Source organism: Cryptomeria japonica, chromosome 2 (genome assembly GCF_030272615.1).
Source record: "Cryptomeria japonica chromosome 2, Sugi_1.0, whole genome shotgun sequence".
NCBI lineage: Eukaryota > Viridiplantae > Streptophyta > Pinopsida > Cupressales > Cupressaceae > Cryptomeria > Cryptomeria japonica.
This window is the reverse complement of record NC_081406.1, coordinates 9949789-9977634: the sequence shown is the minus strand read 5'-3', so window position 1 is coordinate 9977634 and position 27846 is coordinate 9949789. Positions and strand designations below refer to the sequence as shown.

At 37.6% G+C, this 27846-nt stretch overlaps 1 protein-coding gene across 27 annotated transcripts in view; it reads right to left on the bottom strand.

Annotated features, from left to right (window-relative positions):
• The window catches only part of LOC131053546 (uncharacterized), a 214637-nt gene extending 188369 nt beyond the window's left edge, over window positions 1-26268 (bottom strand). For 4 of the 27 annotated variants that reach the window (XM_059213911.1, XM_059213928.1, XM_059213933.1 and 1 more), the window contains exon 1: window positions 25765-26125. In XM_059213911.1, coding sequence (XP_059069894.1) covers window positions 25765-25822 — 58 coding nt within the window. In that variant the 5' untranslated portion in view covers window positions 25823-26125. Of the gene's footprint in view, window positions 1-25764 lie in introns of all 27 variants that reach the window. The other 23 variants (XR_009359374.1, XR_009359375.1, XM_059213919.1 and 20 more) reach the window with 17 other exon arrangements.
• Between the last annotated feature and the right edge of the window lie 1578 nt (window positions 26269-27846).

Sequence of the window (27846 nt, the reverse complement as noted above, 5' to 3'; positions counted from 1 at the left end):
ATTTCTCTCAATTCTTAAATTCACACATAAAAGCTCAAAGACTTCTTTGTTGCAAATTTGACAAAGTGTTTGTTTGCTTTCCAAAAGATCCAAATTACAATAGCCCCCCTCCAGTATTTATAGGAGAAGAATCATGAGAAAAAGGTGGGAGAATCCCAACTAACTTGAGAAATTCTCTCAACCACCAAGACTTATTCAATAACTAACTATGACTTATTCAAAGTTACAAGTCCTATTCTAAATTGACTTGTAACTTGTCTACTTGTAATTACAAAAACGCAAGTAATGACTTAACTTGCAATTTTACAAAAATGTCATTATTTTTACAAGTAAACATGTCAAAAGAGAAACTACAACTAAAAAGATTACAATTTTGAAAATGCAACTAAGTGTTGAAAAACACTTAAGTTGCATCATGAGATGACATGAATCTTTCGAACTTCTGGATGATCTCTTGCAGTTCATCGGGATTCGGTTCATTGGTATTTCTTTCCACAATCATAGTTTTCACAATAACATCGTTGCAACAAAGGATTGTGGCATTATTCTTCTCAAAGGAAGACTGGATTTCCTACAAGGAGACTTGATAAGTTACTGTTGACGTGTATTTTGTACACAATCAAACACAGAATAAAATACCCAAGGGTACCTTATCCTCTCTTGAATAAAATCTCTAACTGCTGAAGATATCGCAAGAAGGATCAGTTAGGGTGACTCCAATGTTCTTTTATGTAGGGTCTCTACGTGTGGATAAGCTCTTTGTGGTATGATGTGATTTGCTGGAATCACAAGGGGACTTACATTTGATGCCTGAACTTCTGATTTGCTTTGAATATTGCTGGAACACAGGATTTTCACTAGCTTAGATTTGAAAAAAGGAAAAAAGATGAGGGCGAGGAAAGGATCTAATCCTAACACTAAGAATGTAAGAGCAATGAATGATTTTTGATGAAATTCTAACTAAGTCTTGTTTTGACATCATAGGAACATCTCCACAAGGTTAGTGCGATCTTCGAAGGAAAGCTTTATGATGTTCAAATCATCACTGCAGGCATAGACACCATCAGGTTGATGCATATCGATGAAGAAGCGACAATTGAAGTTAAGCTTAAGCTGAATGATTCCAGTTGACTACGCAAGGCAAGTCTGCAATCAACAAACTGCTAGTAGTATGGATATACGAATTTCACCATCAATCAAGCACATTTCTTCCATTCATCTAATAACATGAAATCAAATATGAGAAGTATAAAGACCATGCAAATTGTCGAATCAACCCATAAATTTCACCATTTCTTCAATGAAGTTACAAGTCTTTTACAACAACATCTTGGCAACAATCTTTGCCTTCTCTCTCTACTCTACTCTAATTGCTTCCAACTATTCTCTAACTATTCTAACTATTTTCAACTCTCTAACTATTCCTAATTCCTTTTACAAAATGAAATGCCAGGGCTTATATAGTGCCCTCAATACAATTCGATGGCTTAGATCAATTCGAGATCGATGGCCAAGATTTTACAATGAAAACCCTAACTAGGGTTTGTTACAACCATTACATAACATTTAATGCTTGACCAATGAAATAATTGTATTGCTTGGACACATGTCCTCTTTGGAAAAATCGACCAATGGATAGCCGGGGTAGGTACATCGGAGTTTGTGCCACCTTCCATAGGTTAGGTACATTGAATCTGGACATGTTGAGGTGGACCACACTGACTGGAGAAGTGATGACTAGGATGCCACCTTGTCTGACACTTGTAACTTGGTAAATATTCAACTTGATGTTGTTGAGAAGCTAGCTTTAATTAATTCATCTGGAACTATCTGCTTCTTCAACGAACCCTTGTTCTAACTTCTTGTGTCCTTGATGTGCAGGATGATTGATGTACCTCGCCTTGGAATACTGGATTGGAGAAGTCGCCCTTGATGACGTTAGTCCAAAGAAGGCCGTCCTTGTCGATGCTAGGCTGGAGGAGGTCGCCCTTGTCCTTGCTTGATCGTCCTTGATCTGGCTTGATTTTCCTTGAGGAGAGTCTTCCGATTTGTAGATCTTTCGAGCTTGGGAGTCGCCATCTTGACACCTCCACTTGGGAATTAATTCTAAAAAATGATGCAAAAATAGGAGAATTCGCTAGGCAAAATGTAGATCAAGACTCCCTTTAGCAGAATGCGCCCCCTTTAGCTTGGAAAAGAACTCCATCTTCCACTAGCTTCTTCAAGATCTGGAAATTCACCTTCAAATGTCTTCAAAAATCTGGAAATTATCCTCCAATCTAGCAAGAAATACGCCTCTCCAATAGCCTTCAAGATGAATTTCGCCTTCCTTAGCCTCCACACTTGGTAGAAATTCGCTCCACACAAGCTAGATTTCGCACCTCCTTCCTTGCTTCTCCAAATCGCACTTGAAAGGATGATTGAATGATTTGAATTGTGAAACAACACCTCCAATATATAGAGCGCTCACCTTCCACTTACCCATGAGGCCGACCTTGCAAGTAAAGGCAAAAAAATAAATAAAATTAAAAAAAAAGAAGAGGCCGACTTGATAAAATGAATAAAAATAATACCTCAAGCGCTTCATCTTTTAATTTTAATTTAACAATAATTAATTTCAAATGCCTCAATAATTAAAATTTCGATTTTTTAAAGGCATAAATTAATTATTAAATGTTTTGCGCACTTATTAAATGTCAATTTAATTTCAAAAATATTTCAAGGTTTTATCGAAATTGGCATTTAATGTGTCATAGATGATATTGGCGCCTAGGCATGGCAAGATAATGGACATCAACAAGATCGCTCTGGTCCCTGGGAGAGGGACAGGAGCGCCCTTACACTTTAGCCTTGCAATTCTTGTTTTTCACGTTCAACACTTCATCCTGGACGTCCAAAATGGCATTTTACTTGAAACCTTGAGTTTGATCTATTCAATTTTTGGAACGAATGCTCCTTAGAACCATTTTCACCCTGGTCCCTGGGAGAGGGACAGGAGCGATTTTGCATTTATAAGCTCACTTGTGTTTCGCTAGCTTCGAAAATTATCTTCAACGGATCGATTGCGTCTTCCTTCACCCACCTCAAACGCGAAACTTGCCTTCCTTTTGCCAAAAACTTGTCTTGAGGGAAAATCGCTCTGGTCCCTTGGAGAGGGACAGGAGCGCCCTGGCCTTTATGAGCTCATTTATGCCTTGTTAATTTTCAAAACTATCTTCAATGGGTTGATTACGTCCTCCTTCATGCCTTTGATGTCTCAATTTGTCCAAACAAGGTCAGGAATGACTCCACTAAGCTTTTTCGCTCTGGACCCTTGGTGAGGGACATGAGCGATTCGCCTTGGACCCTTGGAGAGGGACAGGAGCGCTTTTCGCTCTGGAACCTCAGTGAAGGTCAGGAGCGAAATTTGACTTTTCGAACTCTCTATCAGGACAATTTTAATGGAATATAACATACATTTCCTTCTATGTTTCTTCTTTCTTATACTTTAAGTTATATTCCATATATACTTTCAGGATGTTTGAGAGTGGTTTTAGACCTCCACGAGTTATATTGCAAAATCTAGTTTTTTGAGGTTTTTCAGTTTCCAGACTTAGTCAAATTTCAGGATCAGGACATTCCAGACTTAGCCAAATTTCAGGATCAGGACATCACTCAAGCCAGACTTGCTATCCTATTGATCTCCCCGACAGCACTCAAAATGCAAAGGCTAACTAACAAAACCCTAAAAGACCTAGAAAACAAACCCTAAAAAGCAAAAAACATGGGTCCCCATTTGCAATGGGGCGATGTGTGAAAACGTCACAACAGTTACTAAGACTCGAATGGATGCAGCTGAAAATGGTTCACTTTTCCACTCATGGCAGATCTTCAATTGTAGATTTGAAAGAACCCTTTTTCTGCCAATAATTTCCCATCATGATCCATGATGTTGCAAGAAGCTTTCTCACAATGAGAAATCATATCCTCAAAAACTTCCATTCGCAGTCTCATAGAATCATCAATGTCTTCAATAAGTGACTTGAGAACAAGGGCTTTGTTCTCCAAGAGCTCCTAAAATTCTAAGTACACAACCCTTGAAAGAATTACCTGATGTTCTAGAAGAACACTTAACTTTTGCTAAGGAATTTTAAGCCAAGTAGTCAAGTTGTCTTCTACTTTTTCCAAGTTCTGTTTGAAAGTATCAGAAACTTGGTTCAATTGTTCTTCAATGGTCTTCAGTTTGACCATCATTTGGGAAACCTCCTTCAAAACTTGTGCACATAGATTATAAAACTGATCAACCCAAGATTCTAATGCTTGTATCTTTTGAGAAGCTCTCTCAACTCCCTGAATCGATTCTTGTGCCTCGGTAGAACTTGAAGGATTACTTGCTTCACCAGCAAGGTTTGTGATCTTATGAACAGCTGCAACAAGTTGCCTATTCTCTTCTTCTAGCTTGTCTTTCTTGGCTAGAAGCTCATCATACTGCCGTACTAGTGAAGCTACAGAATACTGGGCATCATGCTTTACTACTTCATGTGTTTGCTTACCCAATTCCACCCTTGTGACCTTGTAATCAGAAGCTGACATCTCTTTACGTGGCTTATCTGCAAGAGGCTCAACAATTTCAGCCACCTTCATCTTATTACTGTCCACTGTTACCCTTGAGATTGTCTTGGCTCTTTTAGCTACCTTGGGCCTAGATTGCTTAAGCTGCTGGTAATCAAAGGCATCGGGAGAAATTTCCTGCTTCTTCCTCTTGGGAGTGAACGAACTAAGCCATGGAGGTAAAGCCATCAACTCTCCTTCAGTGGCAGCTACAAGCAAACGAGAAGTTGTTTCTGTTTGAGCAACCGTGGTCATCCTGGGGGAAGTATCTGTCTGGGTGGCAACCATGGCTTGCTCGGTAACCAAAGGGCATGAAGATTGTCTCATAAACTCCTCAAAGCCAGAAGTAGAGGTATCAATCTCCGACAACTGAATACATGCAGGAGTATCCTCGAAGATTTCCAGCAAACTCTCTTGTTGATGATCAAGAGGTGGCTCAACTGCTGAAATGGGAACGGCATCCTAAGGAAACTCATCCACTACCGTGTCAGGAGGAGATAGAGGTAGCTCCATGGAAACTGAGGAGGGAATCTCATGAGATGACTTCGAAGCTAGTGACCTAGGAGCATCATCTAATTGTTGTCCTTCTTCTGGATCATCAGGATCAATCACATGAACATGAAGTTGGGACTTTTCTTTCCCACAACTTGTCGCCTCCTTAGGAGGAAGCACCATTGTCCGACTAACCTGCAATTTGATCCTTGTGCCTGAAGATGATGCACCTTCCTTATTGTCAATCTGAATCTCAGACTTACGTCCAAGAGGTACCGTAGAATCATCTTCTTTTCCAACCTTGATCTTGGTGAGCCTAACACCATTACCTTTGAGCCAAGTGTTGGTGTTAGCTAAAATGGGCTGAAATCTCTCAAGAATGGAAGTGCATTCCTTATGTGACCATTGAATCAAAGGAAGTGGAGCTTCTTCAACCCTTTGTGAGATATATTCTAGATCAAGCACATTCCCATCATCAACCATCCCCTGTGGAATGTCCACCAGGTTCAAATCAACAATCTGCTCAAGGGTGAGCCTGCAGTAGTCCATCTTGAGAACCTCCATTTCTATACGGAGATCTACCCAAATATCCTCAATACGATGCACGTGCACGAAGGATTTGATCTTTTCCTTCATACCCCGGTAATCAAAATCCACCCTAGACTTAAACCTTTTGAGTTTAATCTCTTGCATCTCAGTCTCCAGGGCTTTGGCTTTCACGGATGTGACAAGAGAATACCGGCCAATCTTCAATGGGTAAGTTGTAGAAATCCCCATACCAACCTTATGTTTGACAGATTGATGAGCATGCACAACCATAATTTGTCTTCCCAACTCCATAAGAATAATCCTATCAGTTGAGTATCTAGGAAGCATGTATGGCTGACCACTGTAGCATCCGACTCTCATATAAGTAAAAGTCGGGAATTGAAGGAACAAGCAACCATACTCATTCACTCTTTCCCCTGCTTCATCTGACACCCTTCTATTCTTTAGAGTCTTGTCAAATTGGCACATGAAATAACCAAAAAATGCATCTTGAACCCTCCTGAAATGTAATAAGTTGGGTCTCAAGGGCAACTGATCATAGTACTCCCATACTGGTATAAGCGAGAGATCACCCTTGGTAGAAAGACCAGGGAAATGTCTAAGTGATGTTGTCAAATACACGAAGTATGAAATCATATAAAATGTCATAGTGGTAGGGATTGTTGCAAGTTGTTCGCACAAAGCATCACTGATAATCTCTCCCCATGAAATGTGATGGGATTGCCTTATGAACATGATAAACTGATAGATCCAAGGCTCAAAAACATTAGAATAATCAAGACCCAACATTCTACTGAGGAGAGTAACGATGTCTTCAATTTCCCACCTGAAGTCACAACGGTATAACTTAGCCCACCTTGTGAAAGCGGCTCGTGGCTCATGAATCCACCTGTTGATATGGCGTTTGCAGTCCTTTTCTCTTTTGACATAGTACTCAGCTGCACTATCCTTGGAAATCTCCATATACGCAGGTGTTGACAGTATTCTGAAGACTTTCTCAATGGTATCTCTATCAAGGCGAATTATTGCCTCCCCATCATCATTTCTAATGGTTCTTGTCTCCTTGTCAAAATGATGAGCACAAGCAAGGACAAATTCAGGCTCTAGGGCAACCACCGAAAAAGAGGAAGCATGGTGAATGTGGTTGTCCAACAAACGCTGCATGTTACTATCCTGCAGATCCTCTACCCTTTTGACGAATTCTGAAATGTCAACATGCCCTATTTTCGTATCCTTGATATGATCCAAAGGAGAGGAAACTTGTGAAGGGGAAACTTAATTCTGGTACTTGTCATATTTATACTTCATCTTCTTTGGAATGGAAGGTGATGGTAAATCTGACATTGAAGAACAACATGGTATGCTGCGATGAAGACTTAAAAGTATTAAAGCAACATCAAAATCAGCTGCAACTAAAAAATTTTCTTCTTCAAATGGGAAGAACACCTTTGTACTTCACAACTTTGTGAGAGAAAGATGGGAAATAAATGGGAATGCTTGAAACTTGGTCTTGACCAATTTCGGATCTTAAGGAAAGTTTTACAAGTATACAAGTGGGAAAGGACAAACATGCAATTGGACTTTTGAAACCCGAATGCAAGTATACTTGTAAAAAGGGAAAATAGAGAAATGGGTGAAAATGAGATCTTGACATGCGGGAAATGACAGGAATGATATGTACGGATAAAGGCAAAAAGTATGGATGAAAATGGAAAGATTTTGGGAATATCATCTTCAAGAAAATGGGAAGAACTCTCAGCATGTAATCCGGTTCTAAAAACCCAATTTTGAAAGAATGGGTATTTTTCATCTTTGAAACTTGGAATTTCAACAAAACATGGTTAAAATATTCTAACCATAAGGGAAGATCAATTATTTTCATCCTACTTGTAATCGGGATTTAAAATCCCGAATGCAAGTAAAGAGGGAAAATGGGGAAGATCAATGCAATTCACAAATTGCTTTGCAAAGGGGAAAATCTCTCTCACAAAACCGATTTTAAGGCAAAACTAACATATATACAAAGATTAAGCAAGAAAATAAAAACAAGAAGACAAGAAAATAAAAACAAAAAGAAAAGAAATCATACCTTGCTTCAATCCAAATGCTCTTCCAAGGAAATGCAATAATCCTTGTGATGAAGACTTAAAACCCTTGAATAAGCAACCAATCGAACTTCAAAACCCTAGCCACGTTTTTTTAAAACGTTTTTAGTAGCAAAAACGCCTTGCAAAATGGCAAAAGAATTGGTCAAATCTCCCGTAAATCTCAACGCCTAAGGTTGAGAAGGCAAAACAATATGAGAGAGAAGAGATTCGTGACATTTTGCAAGACAAAATCTTGGTATTTTGGCAAACACGTGTTGCTATTAAAACGCCTTCAAACCAGCAACGTCGTCTTCCAAATGGCATGAAAGGAGTTTCAAAATGCATGAAAATAGCATAAGAATTCAAAACGCCTTCTTCTTCCTAAAAAAGCTCCACAAAATTGGTGGAAACTCTCAAAAAAATCGCCTAAGAAGCTGGTCGGGTTCTTGGAGAAATGCAACAAGTTCGAATTTGCATGTAATAGTGAAAATCGGGTTTCTTTCTTCATATTACATGTTTAAAATGTCACTTTTCATTGCACAAGGCAAAATCGGGTTTATGAGAGAGGAATACAAGTCATAATAACTTGTAAAAGGAAAATAAAATCCCCTCAAAAAGTTTTAATAACTTAACTTAAAAAAAAGAACTTGTAATGGGGAAAATAAATTCCCTTTACAAGTGACTTGAAAAACAACTTGAGAAAAAAACTTAGGAAAATAAAATCCCTATTACAAGTAAAAGCGATTTTATAAAACTTGTAATGGACGAGAAAAACCCCTACCATAACTTAAAATCACTTAAGTGGAACTTTTTAAAAGAATTACAAGTTTTATTTAAACTTTATAATTTAAAGTTCACTTGTAATATGTCTAAAAAGTTCCTACAATGACTTAAAAATCCAAAAAGCAACAAGGGGAAAATAAAAAGTAAGTTCCAAGTTCTATTTTTCATAAAGTGCACTTGTAATTAACTAAAAATTTCACTACAAACACTAAAACAAAGGAAAACATAAAACTTGCAACTTAAGAAAAAATTTCCACCTACGGTCAGGGAGAAAAAACTCGAAATTGAAGGAAAACCATAGCAAACGAACCCAAAATACGATGAAATTTGAAACATGGTTCAAGGATGGACTAAGGATTAGTCCAGTCCAGGGATAAGGCGAAATTTTGCCTCGGGAAGCATGCCATAGAGTAAAATTTTCATTTTATTACAAAAATTTTATGTAATGGTCCATCATTTTTTAAAACAAAAATGAGGACAACAAACCCCACAGCTGCAAGCAACTCAAAAGCAATGGTTCCAATGCAAAACAACCTCGCCCAGGAGCAAGATTGGTGTCAACCATGCAATCAACCACACAACCAAGGTGCATGCCAAAATGGAACATTTGTCCAAACTTTAGTGGTGCAGAATGAGCCGACCACCTCTGGCCAGCAATATGACCCAAATCAGCCTAGTGTTGTGTTGTGACATATTCACACATCGCCCCATTGTAAATGGGGACCCCTACTTTTTGCTTTCTGGGGTTTGTTTTTCTAGGTCTTTTAGGGTTTTGTCTATTAGCCTTTGCATGCTAAGTGTTGCTAGAGGGATCGCTAAGATAGCAAGCTCTGTTTTAGCTAAAGGGTGAGTCAGTGGATGCTCCGAGTTAGGGTCATCTTTGAAAGTCTTCCTTAGGACAAAGTTTTGCTCTTGTTGCTAATTGTGTCTTGTTTGAGTTTCAGGAGGTCAATGAAGCTTGGTGAGTGAATATCATCTTTGAAGATCTGAGTTAGGTCAAATTGGTGAGTGATGAAGTCTGGAATGTCATCCTGATCTTCAAATGTCCTGAAATTTGGCTAAGTCTAGAATGTCATCCTGATCCTGAAATTTGACTAAGTCTGGAAAATTGAAGAATCCTCCAAAAACTAGATTTTGCATTCTAACTCCTGGAGGTCCGAAACCACTCTCAAACATCTTGACAGTATATATGGAATATAACTTAAAGTATAAATGTTATATTCCATATATGAATCCTGACGGAGAGACCAAAATGTCAAATTTCGCTCCTGACCCTTCCAAAGGGTCCAGAGCGAATTCCTCTATAGGACATTCTACTTTGATCCGAACTTAGAACTAACTCATTCCCAGGCATTATTGAGGGCAAAACACTTATTTGGAGTAAAGAAATATGAAAATGAAGTCAGGATTTGAGCATAAGGAGGAATTTCGCTCTTGACCCTTCCAAAGGGTCCAAAGCGAAATTCATATGAGACCCTTTTTCTTCACAAAACCTTGAAGTGAATGCTAACTTGGACTGGAGGATGATCAGGAGAGGCCTAGTAAGTTATATCCAAGCCAAAGAAGGGAGGAAAAGGGTGAAAATGAGCCTAAAATGAGAATTTCACTCCTAACCCTTCCAAAGGGTCCAGAGCGAAATTCACTTTTCCTTTATTTTGCTCTTTGATATGGCCAAGTTTTGGATTTTTGAGGCATGGTTGAGGAGGCTTTGATGCATATTTGCCTTTGAGAAGAGGTTTGAGGTGATGAAGTGGTAGAAATCAACCCAAAAGGAGAATTTCGCTCCTGACCCTTCCAAAGGGTCTAGAGCGAAATTCCCTATAGGTCCTGTCCTTGGCCTAGGTCCAGAGCGAAATCCTTAGTTTGACCCCTTATCTTGCCTAAAATGATGAAAACGACCTTGTTTTGAGCTCAAAGGATGGCAGATGGATTTGATTATTGTGAGGAGAAGTGAGTTTGATCAAGCTTGAAGGCAAAGAGAAGCAATGGAGTGTGAAATCAACCTTAGTCAAGAAGTTCGGTCTTGACCCTTCCAAAGGGTCCCGAGCGAAATTCCAAGAAGACACCCATTTCTTCCTTGTTTGGACCAAGATCTTAGTCCCTTGGGCGTATTTGGAAGTAAATCAACATGTTTTTGCCTTAGGAAGTGAATGAGGGCTAAGGGAATGAAGAATCAAGCCTAAATCTTGAATTTCGCTCCTAACCTTTCCAAAGGGTCCAGAGCGAAATTCATGCAAACACCTATTTTTCCCTTGGAGAAGGTCAAATCCTTGGTTTTTATGGCGTGGATGGAAGTGAGATGATGTGTCCTTGCCTTTTGAGGTGGTTTGGAAAGTTGAAGCAATGAAGAGTCAAGCCTAGAACATGGATTTTGCTCCTGACCCTTCCAAAGGGTCCAGAGCGAAATTCCCAAAATCTCTCTTTTCCTTACATTTTGTGTCAAGCCAAGTGTGGATCAGGGTGGATTGAACTTGGAGAGACCCTTAGACATGCATTTGAATGGCTTGTGGCCACCAATGATCAAGATTTTGAGCTAGAACAAAGATTTCACTCCTGACCCTTCCAAAGGGTCCAGAGCAAAAACCTAAATAGGTCCTATCCCTGGCCATGATTTTTAGCGAATTTCTCCTAGCAAGCCATTTTGAGGTCAAACAAAGTGTTGCAAGCATGAGAGAAGGATCCAAAGGGAGAGTCAAGGTAGAACAAAGTGAGAAGAATGGAGCTAAGTAAGAGAAAACAAGCAAAGAAAGAATTTTGCTCCTGACCCTTCCAAAGGGTCCAGAGCGAAATTCCTCAAACCACCTATTTTCTCCTTGTGTGAAGCCAAAACATTGATTCCTATGGCGTAGTTGAAGGTGGAGTAATGTATTTTTACCTTGTAAGATGAATTGAAGTGAAGGAAATGAAAGAAATCATTAATCTTTCTGGAAGGGGCAGTTTTGAGAGAGCTGCAAATGATTTTCTAAGTGACCTATGTGGCTGCCAACTTGGTATTTTCTGAGTGTTGATGATTTATAGCTTCAGTCGGAGTAATCTCATAAAATCATATGTATAAGTAATGCTGATTATATCATCAGTATGATTAATGATTTATTGATATGAATATATACATATTAATATATGTAATAACATTAAGTGTTATTATTATTATATATATGAATATTTATATATACATAATTTATGATTGAAATATTAAATGATTAATCATGTTGTTGATAAATCATTGAGATTAGATTCATGTTAAATCGATAAGTAATATCGATTTATATAAATCACATTGTTTATACCAAATTGAATATGAGCACCGTATCTATATGATCATAAGTATCGATTATATTGATCAAATGGAATGATCAATATAAATCGATTCTCCACATTAAATAGTTTGATATCATTTATCACTGTGTATATCGACTATAGTCGATCTCCTTACCAAAACGATTACGTGAATCGTTACCTGCAGATAACAATAATAACCAACGATTATGAGAATCGTTAACTGTGTTAATCAATAACAAACGATTATGAGAATCGTTGTCTTGCAAATCGGTTAATTGTTTTGGTATGTTGAGAGGCATCTCAATGAGTGGAGACATGTCTATTCATCGACATGTCTCCACATACGTAGAGGCGTGTCTATTCATTGACATGCCTATACCGTGAGATATATATTATGATGGAGTTCGATTCTAATAGGTAATGACAGAAATCGAAAGTGCAAGCCATTAGACATCGATCTCCTTCATTTACAGTCCTACAAATACTTTATGAATTAAGTTGTGTTCTCTTCATATAAGCAGCAACCTGCACATAGAGTTCATTGTCATATAGTTCAGTTGTGAACCAAGCATTAGAAATAAATTAAAACTACTCACATATCTAATCTGATCCAAACTTTAACACTGAGTATCCTATGTGACTGCTAGCTTGGTGATTTAAAATTTTAACCAGCAAGACAGTTGTTTGGAGCTTCCCTTCATCAAGTTTCAAAGGCTAAAGGCCCTTATTAGGCATGCTTCAATCTGATTTGTATGACCTATTTCTAAACTAGGTCATTCTCTTTTGCAGCAAATTTTGTAACTTTGAAACTATAAAGAAATATAAGAATTAAGTTCTCAGGTTCCATAAGTTTTTTATGTTATTTTCAGAACTGTCATTTGTTGCAAGAATATTGTTGTTTACTATTATCAATCCAAAAAACATTGCAAACACAATACACAAAACCCTTCTGGAACTTCTATCTAGTTTTGAAAGATAAAATCAATCAAACAAATAATAATACAAAGAACAAGCAGGTTGTTATCAGTTCTATAGTTGTTTTGCGTTCCAAATTAGGGTGGGACATTACACAAAATCAGTAGAAGTTGTATGTTGATCAACATATAGAGTGCAGTTTTGAGGTTGGGGGCATGGCTTATTTGAGATTGTGTTGACGTGTATTTTGTACACAATCATACACAGAATAAAATACCCAAGGGTACCTTATCCTCTCTTGAATAAAGCCTCTGATTGCTGAAGATATCGCGAAAAAGGATCAATCAGGATGACTCCAAGGTTCTTTGATGTAGGGTCTCTACGTGTGGATAAGCTCGCCGTGGTATGATGTGATTTGCTGGAATCACAAGGGGACTTACATTTGATGATTGAACTTCCGATCTGCTTTGCTGGAACACAGGCTCTGACTAACTTAGATTTGAAAAAATGGAAAAAGGATAAGGGCGAAGAGAAGATCTAATCCTAATACTAAGAATGTAGGAGCAATGATTTGAGTTTTTGATGAAACTCTAACTAGGTCTTGTTTTGACATCAATGGACCATCTCCACAAGGCTAGTGCGATCTTCTAAGGGAAGCTTTATGATGTTCAAATCATCACTGCAAGCATAGACACCATCAAGTTGATGCATATCAATGAAGAAGCGACAAATTGAAATTGAGCTTAAGCTGAACGATTCCAGTTGACTACACAAGGCAAGTCTGCAATCAACAAATTGCTAGTAGTATGGATATACGAATTCCACCATTAATCAATCGCATTTCCTCCATTCATCTAATCATCTACCATCTAGGATTGAAGACTCAACAAGAAACCATGCAAATTGCAAGAAACGACACACTTCACCATTACTTCAATGAAAATGGAGTTTGTTTACAATCAATGGCAACAATTTCTTGCCTTGTCCTCCTATTCTACTCTAATTACTATTTTAATCACCTTCTAACTACTTTCTATCTTCTAACTCTCTAGCTATTGCTCATTAGCCTTTACAAATGAAATGCCAGGGCTTATATAGTGCCCACAATACAATTCGATGGCTTAGATCAATTCGAGATCAATGGCCAAGATTTTACAATGAAAACCCTAATTAGGGTTTGTTACAACCATTGCATAACATTTAATGCTTGACCAATGAAATAATTGTATTGCTTGGACACATGTCCCCTCTAGAAAAATCGACCAATGGATAGCCGGGGTAGGTACATCGGAGTTTGTGCCACCTTCCATGAGTTAAGTACATTGAATCCGGACATGCTGAGGTGGACCTCACTGATTGGAGACATGATGACTAGGATGCCACCTCATCTGACACTTATAGCTTACTAGATATTCAATTTGATGTCGTTGAGAGGCTATCTTTAATTAACTCTTGTTCTAACTCCTTTTGTCCTTGATGTGCAGGATGATGATGTACCTCGCCTTGGAACGCTGGATTGAAAAAGGTCACCCCTGTCCTTGCTTGATCGTCTCGGCGAAGACCGTCCTTGATCCGACTTGATTTTCCTTGATGAGATCTCCATTTGATGCCTACACAACATTTCAAAATTAGTAACATGATTTTGCAATGAATAACTAGATTAGAGAATAATTTTAGGAAACATCATGATAAGTCTTTGAATTATCATTTCCTAAAAAACGATTGGGCTACTGGAATTCAAAATTTCAAAATTTAAAATTTAAGCTATGACGATCAACGTTCAAAATCAAAACAATAAATCAATATCGCCATACCTCTCTTGAGAGCTAACTCTAGAATGCAAAATGAGGAATTTGCCTAGGCAAAATTAACGTTTGAAGCCTTTTCCACGTGATCTTCAAGCGAACGTCCTTCCTATCAACTTCGTCACCCTTGGGGTCTTTGATGTGATCTTCAATGTCCTTGGCAAGTTCGCCTAACTTGAAACTCGAACTCCTTTGATAATGCTTGTGCCTTCCCTTTGAAATTCGCTCCTCCTCTTGAATGATAATTCCGCACTTCCTTTGTATACTTCAAATCGCATATGAAAGAGGATGCTTGAATAATGATTTAAAAATGAAATAAACACCTCCTTTTATAAGCGCTCACCTCTCACAATTACCTCTAGGCCGACTTTGATAAAATGAGGCAATTAAAACGATTTTAAATAAATAAGAATGGCCGACCTTGACAAAATAAACCCCAGCGCTCAACTTGATTTTATAATTAATTAACTTTAATGCCTATAATTTTAAATAAGCTCGATTTTTAAAAGGCAAAAATTAATTAATAAAGGCCCATGCGCTAATTTTAAATGCTATTTTAATTGAATTTTTTCAAATTATCGAATTTTCTAGCATTTAAATAAATTCAAAATGTTTGTTTAGCGCAAAAATTGGAAAAGTGGGAAGATTCAAACCTCATCGCCCTGGTCCCTTGGAGAGGGACAGGAGCGATCTTGATGTTTTCTCCATTTCAAGCTCAAATTGGTAACATTTTAACGTTCTCCTCCTTTGTATCGCCTTCCAAATGATGTTTTAAACTTTGTGCAACTTTGCTTTGACGTGATCTTCAAAGGATAACAAGTGTTCTAGCAAATATCGCCCTGGTCCCTTGGTGAGGGACAGGAGCGATCCTTATGTCCTGGCTCAAATTGGTAAACTTTTGATCTTTGTTCTTCATTCATTGCTTTCCAAATGGTGTTCTTTACCTCGCCTATCCTTGCATTGTCTTGATTTTGAAGGAGCATGAGTGTTTTAATGAAAATCGCTTTGGTCCTTGTCCAAAGGACAGGAGCGATATAGGCCTTTTGTACAAATTGGTAGCATTTTAACGTTCAACACCTTGGTATATGACCTTCAAAGGACGCCTTGAGCCTTTTACGACCTTGTAAAGTCTTGACTTAACGTGATTTTTGCATGAATTGGTCAATATATTCAATATCGCTCTGGTCCCTTCCTGAGGGACAGGAGCGAATTTGACCTTCTAGGCAAAAACTTCATCATTTCATTGTTTTTGATCAAGTCTGGATGCTCTATCATGCTCATTTCGTCCTTCACCATGCCTTTGATGTCTCAATTTGTCCAAACAAGGTCAGGAATGACTCCACTAAGCTTTTTCGCTCTGGACCCTTGGTGAGGGACACGAGCGATTCGCCTTGGACCCTTGGAGAGGGACAGGAGCGCTTTTCGCTCTGGACCCTTGGAGAAGGACAGGAGCGAAATTTGACTTTTCGATCTCTCTATCAGGACAATTTTAATGGAATATAACATTTAAGTATAAGAAAGAAGGAAATGTCACTTATACTTTAAGTTATATTCCATATATACTTTCAGGATGTTTGAGAGTGGTTTCAGACCTCCAAGAGTTATATTGCAAAATCTAGTTTTTTGAGGTTTTTCAGTTTCCAGACTTAGTCAAATTTCAGGATCAGGACATTCCAGACTTAGCCAAATTTCAGGATCAGGACCTCACTCAAGCCGGACTTGCTATCCATGTGATCACCCCGACAGCACTCAAAATGCAAAGGCTAACCGACAAAACCCTAAAAAACCTAAAGAGACAAACCCTAAAAAGCAAAAAAAAGCAAGGGTCCCCATTTGCAATGGGGCGATGTGTGAAAACGTCACAACAGATTGCAACGGTACAGACAATCTACTATTAAGAAGAGTGGAGCAAAGAAGCTCAAACCCAAATTCTATGGTCCATTTAGAGTGTCTCAACGAGTAGGAGAGGTTGCCTATGAGCTTGAGTTGGCAACTAGCAGTAGAGTTCACAATGTGTTTCATGTATCCAGGCTCAAGAAGGCACTCGGGCATAACGTGGTTCCCTCATCTGAATTGCCACCATTGGATGAGGAGAGGAAGTTGATATTGATTCCAAAGGCCATCATTGATACTAGAGAGTAGACTCGTCAGAAGAGGATCATTAGAGAATTTTTGGTCAAATGGAAGAACTTGCTAGTAGAGGATATCGTGTGGGAGAATAAACAGATTTTGCAGAATCTAGAGCTGAGATTTCTTGAGGGCAAGCAATTTTGGGAAGGAAAAAATTATAATGTCCCCTTCCTAACCAGTTGAATTGGTAGACCTTTAGCCTATTCAGTTGGTTCCTGTAGGCTATTAAGATAGGGTCAGGGAACTTTGGAAGGGTTTATCCCTATGTTACCCCAAGTTTCTGGGACGGGGACGGCAAGGGACGGCGGCAAGGGACGGGGGTACGCGTTTCTAGGACAGTGATTTTTTTTTTCAATTTTGGGAATGGCTAGGGGACAACAAAGGGGACGACTAGGGGACAGCAAAGGGGATGGCTATATAAAAATAGGGAAAATGAAAATATATAAGGAAATTTAAAACATTCATATGAAAACATGGATAAAACATGCACATATACATTTTAGAACCTTAACATATAAGAACTAGCATTGTTCTTATGGCAAATTTTGTTAAATTGAGAGTCAAAGTCAAATTGCTAATAAAATTCATTGTGAGAATTCATTGTCTATATGTAGAATTTATGGGGACGTCCCCTAGGAGTCCCCTGTCCCCGGGACATCCCCAAGACGAGGACACCTAAAAAAAATATTGGGGATGCGTCCCCGAGTAACATAGGTTTATCCAGTAGTTTGACAATATTTCATGGTTAGTTAAACTCCCATCGAGATTACGAGCAGAATGCCTTTTTCTAGAGTGATTTTGAGTTAGTCTTCCAATACTTATATTTTTAGTAAGTCAATTTCGAACACCTACTAGGCTGGTTGGCAGAGTTACTATTTTGTATTGTCAATGGGTCCAATTTTGATGACTATTTCAGCGTTTTATATAATCCAAGGGTTTTAAATAAAAGAACTAAACTTTTAATTAATTAAAGCTTTAAATTTATCATTATTTTAATTTATTAAATGAAGATGTTAATTTTATGGATCAGAATTAAAATTTATCTTGTTCTATGTATTATCTATCACTGAATTGTTGTATAAATCTGATTGTCTTCTTTTATGTTGCAGGAGAGGAGGAGCATTTTTTATTTCAATGTCCATTCTCACACATTTCATTTGGTATATGTAGTGGGCTGGGTACGGTCAAGCGATGCCTTGACCAGCCATGTCTTTTGGACATGGCCGATCAAGACATCACTTGATCATGCCCCCTCACGATAATAAATGTTTGAATAGAGACTTCATTTATCTCTCATTCAATCATTTATCTTACCGAGGCTATCATGCATTAACACTCCCTCTTAGCTAGGTAAGATAAATGTAAAAGGTATTGGGAGCAATATTCATAAATCGTATGATGCTTATCTTGGGACCATAGTTTCAAGATGTGAATTGCCTCTGTCGGCGATTCTATTCACAAACTCTTGAGTGGATTGCCTCTGTCGACGATTCTATCCATAAGCTCTTGTGTGGATTGCCTCAGTCGGCGATTCTATCCACAAGCTCTTGTGTGGATTACCTCAGTCGGCGATTCTATCCATGAGCTCTCACGTGGATTGCCTCAGTCGGCAATTCTATCCATGAGCTCTTACGTGGATTGCCTCAGTCGGCGATTCTATCCATGAGGTTTTGTGTGGATTGCCTCAGTCGGCGATTCTATCCACAAGCTCTTACGTGTATTGCCTCAGTCGGCAATTCTATCCACAAGCTCTTATGTGGATTGCCTCAGTCGGCGATTTTATCCATGAGCTTTTGTGTGGATTGCCTCAGTCGGCGATTCTATCCACAAGCTTTTACGTGGATTGCCTCAGTCGGCGATTCTATCCACAATCTTGAGTTATTGTAAGATCGTCACCTTCCAATAACACAATACAAGTGGAAATCATTTGGAAGTCGTCACTTCCTTATGATTTACACAGGGCCCATAAAATAATTATTAGTATTAATAATAATAATCAATATTTACAATTTTTACCTCAGAAGTGCCCAATCTTGATTAGTAAGCTCCCTCTCAATCACAAGGTATCTTGAGTTTCTTCTAGAGAACATATTTTTCTGAGCATACGTCTGAATTTCTGACTTCGGCAAGGGACACTTGTAGTTTAAGTTTGAGAGGACAAGTTCTTGCAATGTGGCCATATTCGAGACTTTCAAGTAGATATCAATCTGATCTTAATCGGATCTTCCTTCAGGCGGTTAGGCTTTATAGAAGGAAACCTGGCTCTGATACCATGTTAATATTGTGGATCAGAATTAAAATTTATCTTGTTCTATGTATCATCTATCACTGAATTGTTGTATAAATCTGATTGTCTTCTTTTATGTTGCAGGAGAGGAGGAGTATTTTTTATTTCAATGTCCATTCTCACACATTTCATTTGGTATATGTAGTGGTATGGGTACGGTCAAGCGATGCCTTGACCGGCCATGTCTTTTGGACATGGCTGATCAAGACATCACTTGATCATGCCCCCTCACGATAATAAATGTTTGAATGAGAGACTTCATTTATCTCTCATTCAATCATTTATCTTACCGAGGCTATCATGCATTAACAGAAGAGACTATAGAGACCAGTTATTAAATTAAAGGTAATTTATTTTAATGGATGGGCCTTTATTACATTGGGAGATTAAAAAGGAAGTGACTTTTATTAAATAAAAAGGAAAAAATGAAAAAGTAGCAAAAAAGCACATTTTCAATAAAGCAATGAAAAAACAAATAAGTGTTTTTCTGAAAAAATAGCAAAGAGTGCTTTTTCGAAAAAAAGCAACGAAAGAGCAAAAAAAGTGTTTTGTTTTGAAAAATAGTGAAAAGGCAAAAAAAGTACTTTTTTGAAAAAATCAACCAAAAAGCAAACTAAAATAAAAGGAGAATTGGGGCTCTCATTTGAGGATGTGTTAGAGTTCGATTTGTTGATATTGCTTCTATTTGGAGGAGATTGCTTCTTTATCTTTGGTTTGTGTCGACAAAAACCCTTGCAGGCAACATTCTCCATGTTGTTGAGAGATACAATCCAGAGAATAATTTGGCGATTTCATTCAAAGGTCACATTTGGGCATATTGGAGTTTACATTTTCAGATTTGCATAGCTTATTGAATATCAGATTTGAAGAGAACAATTTTGAAGAAGACTGAGAGTTAAATTTTTATTTTGCTGGTTGTATCTTCTCCCTTGCTGGTTGTATGATTTCCAGCCAGCCGTACCACTTCTTGAGGGTCAACATGAGGATTCTAGGACAGCCATTGGAGTTTAAGGAGCTGATATCTGCATTCACTGAAGATCTTGGCTTCTTTTTGACACTTCTAGACCCACCGTACCAATTTGGAGTATTTTGGTGAAGAACCTAGGGTTTTGGGAACTTGTACTTGTCGGTTATTATTACTGCAGTCATTTATTTTCATTACCAGAAAATGGGTATGTTGTATTTATGCTTTTAATCAGATTTATCCATCTAGGTATCTTCAGTTTTGTCTTTGTATTGTACTTTCAGTTTATGATTGATTTTAAATTTTTAAGTAAAAATTGCAAGCATTTCCTTTATATTTGTTGCAATAGAAATCAGCTCTTTCTATTCTTCTATTCTCTCTAGCAAACATTCTCAAAACTCAATAAGCAAAACAAAAAAAATAAGGGGATGCAAGGGTGCTTATCCCTCCAATGGTAGTATCGGCTCAAGCAACAGAAAAATGCTAACACAAACCAATGTCACACTCGGTGTATGAAAATCACCTAGCAAAATATCATTCAGATGCCACTTTGAAAATCCTTCAATTTTTTTAACCCTCAACCTACTACAAGAAAACACTACGCCTAACCCAATGAAAGAAACCAGCACCAAAATACACCATATTTTGCATACAATCCAAAAATTGAGAATCATTCCCTTAAAATACCATATATATTAGCAGTCACCCAGGATGGATCTTTGACCTCCGGAGATGATATTCTCCATGAAGGGTTTTGTTTTCACGAAGTTCTACAAGAAAACCAACAGCATATCCTTCTACTCCAAATTTTCATGCATGCGAGAAATGAGCTCAAAATAACCTTTTACATTTCACAATCTCCAATGCACCATTGTGGAGAATAAAATTTTAATTTAATAAAGTTATGCCTCCCAAAAACCATGCCCAAAACAAGCATGCACATAATTTTATTAAAAATTTCATTTAATCTTTTCCTTGGGTGCCAACTCCAAAGTCACCATAGAATATTAAATAAAATGCTTAAGTGGAAACATTAGAAAAAAATTATGTTATAAGCATTTATTTAAAATCACACGTTTAATTTACAAAAACCACAACAAATGTGATTGAGGCCAAAATGGTGACTTACCATATATAGATATGGGCTCGAAGAAATGTGGACCTCAAGTTGAGTGACTGAAAATGCTTCCAAAAAGCATCACTGTGAAACATATTGAAAACCGAGCTCAAAGCCAACCATGAAAATGCTGAAGGAATAAAACAACAACAGCTCCCAGAACCATGGAATTCCCTAACCAACCATATTAGCCTACGGGAACCCGAGGGATAGGCTAGCAGTCACCAAATCTAGGCCTAGACAGGGGACATTACAAGTTACCATTAATGATGAGCATCCTTCCTATTGGTGCCCAACTTTGTAGTGTTTAAATTTGCTTGGTCTAGGCACCCTTTGTGCATTTGACTTCATTATTCAAATCACTTATAACCAATGTGTTGGAAATTGTAAAAATCCTAAAAGAGTCTAATCCTAGGAGCATTCTAGTTATTTTCTATTATTCTTGTGAAGTTGCAACTTTTTGGTGGACATCTGAATGTTTCCTAGTCATCCAATGTCCAATCTTACATAAAAGTTTTCCATGGTCCTTCAAGCCCTTATTCCCCTTCGGTTCACCCTTTTGCAGATCTTGATGTGGATTCAAACATTTCTATCACCTTCGATCCTTTTATCCACTTCTACACTCATTCCCCACATTCTCATCACCCTACTATGTTCCCCATTTCCTCCAGTGCAGCACTCCACTAGACATACGAACCTCCCTTCTATTCTTGCAAATCTTCAATCTCCCATCTTTTCCCCTTTGCAAAATTTTGGTGTGGAACTAGATTTCTTCCTTTATTCATTCTCCAAATCCCATGTCTAGTTTTGGAAGATTACCTTCATTCTTCCCCCCTTCTTCCTTGTGAACTTATTTGCACCTCCGGACTTCTTTTGATTCTACCTCCACTTCCTCCATCTAATCCCACGTGTTTCTCCCACACCTTGTCTTTGTTTACTGCTCTATTTGATAAATTAAATACATAAATAAATAATAAAGATGACAATGCATACTAGATACATAAGTAAAATATATCTTTATTCACACATGAAATTATTACAAAAGAAGACTAGAGATGGTCAGCTAGGGATTGGAGTTGATTTGACTAGATAATACTACTTTCTTTGACAATAGACAATATATTTAAAGAACTCGATGATTGCCAAGAGGAATACAACCATCAACCAACCAATGCTTATAACTTCCCAAAGCCGACAAACACTAAATATGAACAATTAATACATAGTGAGATAACTAGTGTTATTGAACATAACAATAGACATTGTATGTTAACTACATCATCCCCCCAAAAAGAAAAAATCATCTTCCAGACAACAACTAAACATCAAGTAGCATGAGGGAAGTCTAATATGAATAATGTACACTATAGACAATGACTTGTACTTTGCAAACTCAAACTTGCATTGTGCTTGAAAAATCAAATGATGTGATGGGGGTCTGGGGGCAACGCCCCCAATAGGGTCAAGGGGCAGTGTCCCCAACAGGATTCTATGGGCAATGCCCCCAATGAGGTCAAGGGGCAACACCCCTCACAGGGTCAATACAAGGCGAGATTGAGGAGTAGAACCCCCAATGCCAAGCCCAAATCCAGACCTTCAAAACCCAACAGATTATCATAGCGCACATCATTTTTTGATTTTTTAAGAGGCAAAAAGTAATGCTGACAAAGCCAAAAAATACATATTTTGGAGTGTTTAGCCAATGGATCCAACACAATAAAGACTAGTGTTTCATGAAGAATCCACTTCGCCATACTATGAAGGAAAGACACATTGAGTGGTAAGGGAATCCATCTATTGCCAAACAATACAATGAATGTGGTTGGAAGTGATATGTCATTGTACAAGAATAGCTTTGACTGTCGTACGATGCCAAAGGCAACTTGTTGTATGGTGTAAGGATTTGAGTGTTGTGACCATATGCGATGTACGACTTCAATATATTGCCGCCTAATGTTGTAGAGAGGTTGTTTACAATTAGTCGTGATGGTCATATGGTGTAAGGAATGATTAACGGCTTGGTATAACTTATCCCTTTGGCTAAGTGGTGCTTTATTTTATGATGTCGTACCACTTGCTAATAAAGTGGTTGTACTTTATGATTGGCTTTCTTATAATTTTCCTCGACATTTGATATTTAAATATTATTTTGTCTTTTTCTTCATAATTTCATAATCATTTTGTAATTTTCTTTTTCTTTTTCTGTAAATTTTTAATGAAGTTGATTTCCCTTGACAAGTATTTGTACGTTCTGAGTTAATTATTTTTCTCTTTGTACTCTCGAATGTATCATTTGTTATTTTGCATGCTTTCATTGGTTGTTCTTCATTGAGCGTTGTAGCTTCCAAAAAATCACACATTGGCGAAAATACCTCATAATCCTCCATTTGCCACTGAAATAGGCCACAGAGGGAATTTGTTTCATCCTCTAAGCATGATTGTAACTCCAAAATTCCTTTGTCGATCGGTTCCATCGCACCTTGACTCTCTGTCCATTCTTCTCCGAAGTCTAGATCTGACAAATCCGAGGAAGCCACTTCATCACTAGGGCTTGGTTCTTTAAATCAATTACATACTTCTGACCCTTGCTTGCAATGGAGATTGTATTCTTTTTCCAGTTGTCATCGGCTTTGATTGCTACCGGCCATCCTCTCCCAAGTAATGCATCATATGCTTTCTTCTACAACTAGATGACCACAAAATTCAGGAGGAACTATTGGGTCCTAATAATCACCTTTTGCACCATTAGCATCCCCAACAGCTTGATTCCATGTTCAGCACTTACTAGTCGGAATGTTGGTGGCCAAAGGGTTAGTTTCCCAAAGCTTGTTTCTATTCAAGGTGTATCAGCATTAGTTGCATTATTTGATCTTTGAGTTAGAGCTTCTAGATGTTAAAACAACTTTTTTACATGGAGATTTGGATAAGGAGATATACATATATATGGAATAGTCAAAAGGTTTGTTCAAGATTGCAACAAAAAATTTGTTTACAAACTCAAGAAGTCATTGTATGGCCTGAAGCAGTCCCCCAGACAATGGGACAAGAAGTTTAATTCCTTCATGGTGAACCAAAACTTTACAAGAACAAGCAAAAGCATGGCTGAAGCCTGAAATTAGCAATTTAAAGGCTCATTTGGCTAGGACATTTGATATGAAGGATCTAGAAGCAGAAAAACAAATTTTGGGCATAGAAATACACGGAGAAGAAAACATGGTAAGTTTTGGTTATCGCAACAGAAATATGTGAAGAAGAATAAGATTTGGTATGCAAAATGTGAAAACAGTAAATATCCCTTTAGCTTCCCATTTTAAGCTTTCTTCAAGTTTATGTCCTAGTAATGAAGAAGAAAAGGATTATGTCTCATGTACCATATGCTAATGCAATAGGAAGTTTAATGTATGCGATTATACGTACAAGACCATGTATTTCACATGTAGTTGGTGTTGTCAGTAGATACATTGCTAATCCAAGTGAAGAGCATTGGGCAACAATGAAATGGCTGCTTCATTATCTTAGAGGCACAAGTGATTATTGTATCACCTATAATGATTGTAGTGATTCAGTGTGTGGTTATGTTGATTCAGATTTTGCAGGTGATTTGAACAAAACGAGATCTACTTTGGGTCATGTCTTTACTCTTGTAGGAGGACCTATTTGTTGGATGTTGAAACTTCAGGAAACAATAGCTTTAGCCTTTATCCACAACTAAGATAGAGTATATGACTGTCTCACATGCATGTAAATAGGCAATTTGGTTAAAGGTTCTTTTGGGTGAGTTTGAAAAAGTGCAAAATATTTTGTGATAATCCAAGTGTTATTCATTTTATCCAACTTATCACAGTAGGACCAAGCATATTGCAATTAAATACCATTTTGTAAGATGGGTTACTGATGGAGGTGGACTAACTCCTGAGAAAGTTCATACACCAGAATACTATGCAGAAACGTTTACAGAACTAGTACTAGTAGAGAAGCTGAAGTGGAAGGTAAATTGTTGTCAAGGTGGAGATTGTTGGATAATGGCAACAATTAAAGAATAAAACAAATCAAATCTTATCGTATGAAAAAATAGTTTTTTCCTCAAAAAATAATTCCCAGATTCTTTAAAGAAAAAAACTAGTTTATTCTAAATTTGATGATGGCTGTTATCTTGAAAATATTCTATTTATCTTTGTTGCCTTAAAGACAGAGAAATTATAATAGCAGCAATTGTGAACATTGTAATTAATTTTATTGAGCAATAAGAATACGGATACCTTGCCCATACATTTGTCAAGGTTTTACTACTTAATCTGTGTCTTGTCTATTATTCTACTTTTCTATTTTATTTTCATCGTTATATATGAACAACTAATTTATACTGAAATATTTTAATTTTTCTGGGTTTATACTTCCGCTTACACAACAATTTGGTCATTGACAATTGGAATAACAATCTACTCTCCTACAGCACAAGGGTCGATAGTCTAGTGCTAAAACATCCCAGTATAATAAAACTAAGTTACTATGTTGCGTCCTTAACAGGTCTATATAAATAGCATCAACATAACCACCTTAAGAAATTTGATAAATGCATAATTTATCAAGGTGTCAGACAGAAGGCAGGACAAAGGAAATTATGAAACATAATAGAGATTTGCAGTATAAATGATAACTGTAGTGGACAGTGAGAGGGCGGCCATTTAACCAATATTCATGCCATAACCTACAATAAGAGTTACAAAAGCGATGAATTAACAAAAGAACAACGGTATTGAGAATACCAAGGCAAAGCTTTGAGACATTCAGTCCAGGTGCCAAGCTGAAGTAAGGGATGCCCATCTTCTGTTGATAAGAAAACGGCCTGCTTCACTGCGCTATTCCAGTGGTCTGTGTAATGCTACAATTGAAATTGCGAGTCTTTTTTTTTTCGTCCGGCCATGAAGGTAGCCGAGTGATTATTTGAATTTATAAAATAATTGCGCATACTCTACTCTCAATATAAAGTAGTGGATATAGGAATTTGGAAAGTTAATTAAAGAAAAGGGTAAGGGATTGTCGATTTTACTCGAACAGTCATTCATCATTTCCCTCAAACTTTTAGTGTATGTTCGTCCAATCATTATTTGGCTCAGTATTCTTGTATTTTGAGCACTCATCGAGTAAATGTTTTTTAAAGCCGATAGGCTTTTACTGGGCGAAAGCGCCCGGAAAATTGCAAGCCGCCGGAATTCCAATCGGCGTTCTCCCTCTGGCCGCTGGAATACCTTGTCGTCGGTGTTCTCCCTCCGGTCCGCGCGTGTTGATTGTCCGGCCCGCTTGTTGACGTGTGCGTCCGTTGGTGGTCGTCTCCGTGCATGCGCTCTGTTTCTGAAGCGACGTTGTCTATGATTTTGTCCCCGAGGCTCTGCACGAATGTCGACGTTCTTTATGGCTGCTTGCAACCCTAAAATCTAATTTGTTTTGTTGTTGTGGGCAATATTTCAGTCTGCAATTTTCACTCTCGAAATTTTCGCATAAGGTTCTTAGGTTTTGTTCTCGTTGTGACTGTTTTACTGGTTAGTTTTTGTTCTCGTTGTGACTATTTTATTGGGCTTCTTTGTGAGTTTGACAGTGTGAATGGTTTGAATTTGAAGGTAAAGTTTCATTTTATTTAAATCTATTTTTCTTTTGTAATGTATTTTGTTTATAGTTTGCTTATTTTCTTCTTCCGTCTGCTTGCAGGGTTGTTGCTTTGTCTCTGTTGTTTAACTGTTTGTGGAGGTGGCTACTTCCAGTTTGTAAGGAATTTTCGACGGTGCTTTGTCAATTTCAAGTCGTGAATGGTTAGCATTTGCAAGGCAAATTCTGGTTATATGTATATTCTTTCTCGTTTTGTAATGCATTTTTTTGGAAATAGCTTTCATTTTATTTAAATTTAGTTTTGTTTTGTAATGCATTTTTTTTATATGCTTATTTTCTCCTCCTGTGTGCTTGCAGGGTTGTGACTTTGTTTATGTTGTTTAACTGTTTGTGGGTGTGGCTACTTTCTGGTTAGGTTTTGTTCTCGTTGTGACTGTTTTACTGGGCTTCTTTGTGAGTTTGAGAGTGTGAATGGTTTGAATTTGAAGGTGAGGTTTCATTTTATTTAAATGTGTTTTTCTTTTGTAATACATTTTATTTATAGTCTTCTTATTTTCTCTTTCCGTCTGCTTGCAGGGTTGTTGCTTTGTCTTTGTTGTTTAACTGTTTGTGGGGGTAGCTACTTCCAATTTGCAAGGAATTTTCGATAGTACTTTGTCAGTTTCAAGCCGTGAATGGTTAGCATTTGCAAGGTAAATTCTGGTTATATGTATATTCTTTCTCGTTTTGTAATGCATTTTTTTGGAAATAGCTTACGTTTTTGTTTTTTTTTAAATTGTTTTGTAATGCATTTTTTTTATATGCTTATTTTCTCCTCCCATGTGCTTGCAGGGTTGTGGCTTTGTTTATGTTGTTTAACTATTTGTGAGCATGGCTACTTCCAGTTTGGCAGGCATTTTTGAGGCTGCTTTGTGAGTTTCACGTCGTGCATGCTTTGAATTTGCAAGGTAAGTTCGGTCGTTGTTTTATTCGGCTCCTTTGTGAGCTTCACGGCTTGAATGGTTTGAATTTGCAATGTAGGAACTTTATTTAAATTTGTTTGGGTTTTGTAATCGATTAAATCTATACTCTACTTATTTTCTGCTTCCGTGTGGTTGCTGGGTTGTTTGTTTATTTATATTCTTTAACTGTTTGAATTTGCAAGGTAAGTTCCCGTTTTTTGCACTCTGCAATTTTCGCTCTGAAAATTTTGCAATAAGGTTGTTAGGTTTTGTTCTCGTTATCACTGTTTTACTGGTTAGGTT